At 41.1% G+C, this 2342-nt stretch overlaps 1 protein-coding gene across 1 annotated transcript in view; it reads left to right on the top strand.

Moving 5' to 3' along the window:
• The window catches only part of LOC125475891 (probable N-acetyltransferase HLS1), a 2994-nt gene extending 1630 nt beyond the window's left edge, over positions 1–1364 (top strand). The window contains exon 3 of the mRNA XM_048581252.1: positions 479–1364. Within this exon, the coding sequence (XP_048437209.1) occupies positions 479–1364 (886 nt within the window). The remainder of the gene's footprint in view (positions 1–478) is intronic.
• The last annotated feature ends 978 nt before the right edge of the window (positions 1365–2342 follow it).

Genomic DNA, 2342 nt, shown 5'->3' with positions numbered 1-2342 from the left:
ACAGTGCATGTGCTCTACTATCCACCCCACCTTTTGATCAATATTTTGTGATTCCTCTTTCTCTTTCTTTTTTTCTTCACTACCTATAGACAAAGCCTCCCTTGGATGTAAAGCGAGCCTGCTGAAAAAATAAATTGATATCTTAGCATATAAGAGTGCTAAGAAACTGCCGATTAATTTGCAATACTTATAAATTAGCTTCATAGTAGGTATATCCCATTCCATATCCGTTGTTCATTGAGCGGGATAGGATTGTGACCTTCTATTGACTGTTTCGTGGCCGAAGTACATACTACGTAAAGAGCATTCAGAGTTCATTACTTTTGCCCTTTTTTGGATCCACAATATACAAGTGTTCTACGGGAAAAAATGTGGTCACGAAACAGTTAATACGAGAGTACTATCTATTACGCGAGTGGAATCCCTTAAGGAGTGTAAAAGGTTTCTTATTGTTGTGACGTATTTAATTTCCATGCAGGAGGCTAGGCATTGGTACAAAACTGGTCACACATTTGGAAGAATGGTGCAAGCAAAACGGAGCAAACTATGCATACATGGCCACAGACTGCACAAACGAGGCTTCTATCAATCTGTTCACAATAAAATGTGCATACCAAAAGTTTCGCACACCCACAATATTGGTCCAACCAGTACATGCACACAAGAAGCCAATATCCTCGACCAAAATTGCAATCGTTCAAATTCCAGCCAAGCTAGCCGAGTCAATCTATTGCCAACTCTTTGCCCAGTCAGAATTTTTCCCCAAAGATATCCACACCATTTTATCTAGTCACCTCAATTTGGGTACTTTCATGGCCCTACCGAAAAAGTCCCTCCTCAAGTTTGATCCACAAAGGGACACTACTCTGCCTACAAACTTTGCCATCCTCAGTGTTTGGAAGACGAAAGAAGTGTTCAAGTTGCAAGTGAAGGGAGTGTCGAGCCTAACGTATGCATGCTGCGTGGGGACTAGGGTTTTAGATGCATGGCTTCCATGGCTGCGATTGCCTTCGTTTCCCAACGTTTTTAAGCAGTTTGGGGTCCACTTCATGTACGGACTACACAGGGAGGGTAAAAACGGAAATTGGCTCATGAAGGCTTTGTGCAACTTTGTGCATAACATGGCTAGAGAAGACGATGGTTGTGCTGCTGTGGTGACTGAGGTGAGCCAGAGGGACCCAGTTAGAAAGGCAATCCCACATTGGAGAAAGTTGTCGTGGGAAGAAGATATGTGGTGCGTTAAGAAACTTGCTGATCAAGCAAAGCAAGGAGAGAAGACGACATCATCTGATGACGGCCAGTTTGATTGGATTAACACTCGATCTTCTTCATCGGTGGTTTTTGTTGACCCTCGTGACTTCTAGCATGCATATATATATGTACTCATATCATATTGAGAAGGAAAAAAAATGTTCATAGTTATACTTGTATCTTCTATTTCTATAGCTGCACATAAATGTCTCAAATTGCAAACTACTACTAGGGGAATTAGTCGAATACTGAATAATTGTTATAAGAGCAAGTCCACCCGTTTTGTCATGGCAAAGTGCAGAGGTAGGATAGGGTAGTTACCATTCACTCTTAATAGTAAATGACTTAAAACAAGCCTATTCTACCTGTTCGGGCAGGAATTTCACTGGGAAAGGTCCCTGGCTCGAGCACACAGCTCCCCGACGAGTTAGCACTTTAGTTGGTTATCGAGCTCCTTCTTGCTGAGAGGCTGAAAGAAGACAACAAAGTTAGTTCTGAAATGTGCCTTTGTAGGGCCTAAGGTGTAGGCCTTGAGGCTCACAATCAAAACTAGCTAAGTGCTTAGGCATGCCACTGCCATCTCAGTATGGCAAATGTAGAACAAGTGTGTTTAAGTTGATTACTTGCGCCCCAAGTTATTCTGACTTCTTGTTATCAAAGAATTGTCATACATGGGTTAAGTCTACATTAAGTTATTTTCTGTTCCTTAAGACCAAGGACTTTTAGTTTATTATCTTGTATGCTTTAAAGGGTGAAAGTTCAGATCTGGCTTAAGCCATCAGTCTAATTCCCATTCATCTTTTATGATAGTAAAACCATTAAGTGAACCAAAGCTGAGGACCAATGGAGCTTCTGATCACTAAAAGACTAGAAATAACTTGAATATATACTGTGGAATACATCATAATACCAGATCTACTAATGGAAAGACAAAACAAAGAGAGTCGGGCAAGATTTCACCGTGTCGGGCAAGGTTGAACGTCTTGCAGTCTCTTCTCTTTGTGATTACAAAGGGTTGTGTGTTTGGAATATATGGATGGTAAACAAGTTTACACGAGATAATCGATACTACGTCACTAGGGGTGATAGAA

Source organism: the organism of the source record quoted next, unplaced genomic scaffold (assembly GCF_019419815.1).
Source record: "Pyrus x bretschneideri cultivar Hongxiangsu unplaced genomic scaffold, Pyrus_bretschneideri_v1 Contig168, whole genome shotgun sequence".
In the NCBI taxonomy this organism is placed as follows: domain Eukaryota; kingdom Viridiplantae; phylum Streptophyta; class Magnoliopsida; order Rosales; family Rosaceae; genus Pyrus; species Pyrus x bretschneideri.
The sequence above is the reverse complement of the archived record's forward strand: the minus strand, read 5'-3'. Positions and strand labels throughout refer to the sequence as shown.